This window comes from Bos indicus, chromosome 15, assembly GCF_029378745.1.
Source record: "Bos indicus isolate NIAB-ARS_2022 breed Sahiwal x Tharparkar chromosome 15, NIAB-ARS_B.indTharparkar_mat_pri_1.0, whole genome shotgun sequence".
NCBI lineage: Eukaryota > Metazoa > Chordata > Mammalia > Artiodactyla > Bovidae > Bos > Bos indicus.
Window position 1 is genome coordinate 49,237,700 of NC_091774.1, and position 2,909 is coordinate 49,240,608.

Genomic DNA, 2,909 nt, shown 5'->3' on the forward strand with positions numbered 1-2,909 from the left:
CATACTGTTTTTGTCCACAGGTCTGAAGTGAAATAACAGATGAGTCAGTAGTTGATCCCCTTACTCGGAAATTTGACTGGTTCTATCTAATGCAGTGGAAAATCACATTTTTAAGGCTTGTCTGTCTTTAGATGTCTGTCTTTAAAAAATGATGTATCATTATGGATCTTTATTTTACCTCCTATATTTGAATGAGGCAGATGACATGATCTTAGTGTTCTAGCAAAAATCATGCATTCAATATTGTGACTTTGGATGAAAATAGGAATTAAAAGAGGAAGCAGCACTGACTGAGATATTCTTTTGTTTGCATCAGGAGACCCTAGGACACTATGTCCATTTCCAACATCACAGTCTTCATGCCCTCTGTGTTGACACTGATAGGAATCCCAGGCCTAGAGTCTGTGCAATGTTGGATTGGGGTTCCATTCTGTATTATGTATCTCATTGCTATGATCGGAAATTCTTTGCTTCTGATCATCATCAAATCAGAGCCCAGCCTCCATGAGCCCATGTACATTTTCCTAGGCATGCTAGGGGTAACTGATATTGCACTTCTTACCAGTGTTGTGCCCAAGATGCTTGGAATCTTCTGGTTTCACATACCAGAGATATATTTCAACTCCTGCTTGCTTCAAATGTGGCTCATTCACACATTTCAGGGCATAGAGTCAGGCATCTTGCTGGCCATGGCCCTGGACCGCTATGTAGCAGTCTGTTATCCACTCAGACATGCTGCCATCTTCACTCCCCACCTCATTTCTCAAATAGCAAGTGTGGTAACACTCAGAGCTGCCCTTCTTGTAGCCCCTTGCCTAGTACTGATAAAATTCCGATTGCAATTTTACCACAAAACAGTCATCTCCCACTCCTACTGTGAGCATATGGCCATTGTGAAACTGGCTGCAGGAAATATCCAGGTCAACAAAATCTATGGTTTATTTGTGGCTTTCAACATTGCAGTGTTTGATCTCTCTTTCATTACATTGTCCTATATACAGATATTTATCACAGTTTTTCGTTTGCCCCAGAAGGAAGCTAGGTTGAAAGCATTCAACACTTGTATCGCTCACATCTGTGTCTTCCTCCAGTTCTACTTTCTTGCCTTCTTCTCCTTCTTCGCACATAGGTTTGGTTCTCACATCCCCACTTTTATCCATATTCTCATTTCTAGCATTTACTTGCTGGTCCCTCCATTTCTCAATCCATTTATCTATGGTGCAAAGATGAAGCAGATCCGTATCCAAATGGTAAAAATGTTCCATTCGTAAAATTTACCATAAATAATACTTTGTTGTTTTACTTTTTGTGAATGGTAATGGTATTTCACAATATAATAAAACAACATGCTATTTGAGATTCTTGAGTTTTCTGTTTGTTATATTTGTTGTTGTTTTTAATCTGCCAGCATGTTAGATGGTTTTAGGATCCTATTAGCACATGTCAATTCTCTGTTAATAGGATTATGGACTCTACCTCGGTAGTGAGAGTAAGAATCATAAAAGAGGGGAATTGTGTAAAGGAACATCTTTCCCTTTACTTGCAGATATGGTGATATAATGAACAATTCAGAAAGGGGCTTCTAGGTGCAAGTAATGTATTCTCTTCTTCAACTGGGTTGTTACGTATTTATGCCTACTTTGTGAAAAATTATTTAAGCTGTACAATATATTTCTATACATATGTTAGACTTCAACACAAAGTTTTAAAATATTAAGTCAATGAATTGTCAGAAATAAAACAAAACAAAGGAGAAAATGTATCAAGTCAAAGAAATTGCTATAGGTTAAAGAAGTCTAAAAGGACATGAATATTAAATGCACTGTGTATCTGAATTGGATTTGGGGCAAGAAAATAAAGGTATAGAAGTCTTTGAACTATTTTCAAACTTGGAATATGGAATACTACTTAGGCTGTAATGTCTTTAGTGCTAAATGTTCTGATAATGGCTATACTACTATAGTTATGCAATAGATTACCCTTTTCCTAGGGAAATATATAACAAAATAGCTGTAAAGGAATATTATGTCTCTAATTTACTCGAAAACACTTCAGAAAAATAATCTATCCAATTATCTACCTATCAATCCATCTATCTAGTCATTTGTTGAGTGATAAAGCAAAATGGGGCAAAGTAAAAAATCATTTGTGACCCTGGGTACATTGTATAAAGGAGTTCACTGTACTATTGTTGAAAAATATTGCACATCAGGATAAATTGTATTTTTGTCAAGTACTTTTGAAAAGTATTCTCAATTGAGAAATGGTTACCATTATTTACTCATTCAACCAAGCCAAGAACATCATTGGCTTTTGCTATTGTCCTCAGTTCTATAAAATGTACAGGTCTCAGTGATTATTTCTAAAATAAATTCTCAGATAAATTACCTTCTCTCTATTGTGTGTGTGAGTGTGTTCAGTTGTGTCCGACTCTTTGCAATCCCCTAGACTGTGGTCTACTAGTTTCCTCTGTCCATGGAATTCTCCAGGCAAGCATATAGGATTGGGTAGCCATTTCCTCCTCCAAGGGATCATCTTATTCCTGTTTTCAACCTTACATAAGAGCCTATGAAGAAGAAAATAATATTTTTCATCTTTTATTTCCTGGTATTTTTCATACAAATGCTCTGGATTTTTCAACAGAAAGTACTTGATGAATCTGTATCTTATTCCTGATCTTATGCATATCAATATGTGTAGTTTTTTTATATTCTGAGTGCTCTCCTGCTTTTAGAACTTAGGCATTTCCTTTAAGGAATTTAGACCATTTTCCTTTCTGTCTCTATCCCTTCTAATAGCTCTCATAGCATGTATCACAACATTTTCTCTGTATGTAACTTCTTTTTTCATATAGATCTCATATGTAATTTATATGTATACTCCTGACCTACACATATATGAAACATTTT

General features: G+C 35.8%; 1 protein-coding gene across 1 annotated transcript; it reads left to right on the forward strand.

The window, feature by feature from the left end:
- The first annotated feature begins 332 nt into the window (after positions 1-332).
- LOC109568915 (olfactory receptor 52A1-like) lies at positions 333-1,271 on the forward strand. The gene has a single exon (XM_019974274.2). The coding sequence runs from the start codon at positions 333-335 to the stop codon at positions 1,269-1,271; it is 939 nt and encodes a 312-aa protein (XP_019829833.2).
- The last annotated feature ends 1,638 nt before the right edge of the window (positions 1,272-2,909 follow it).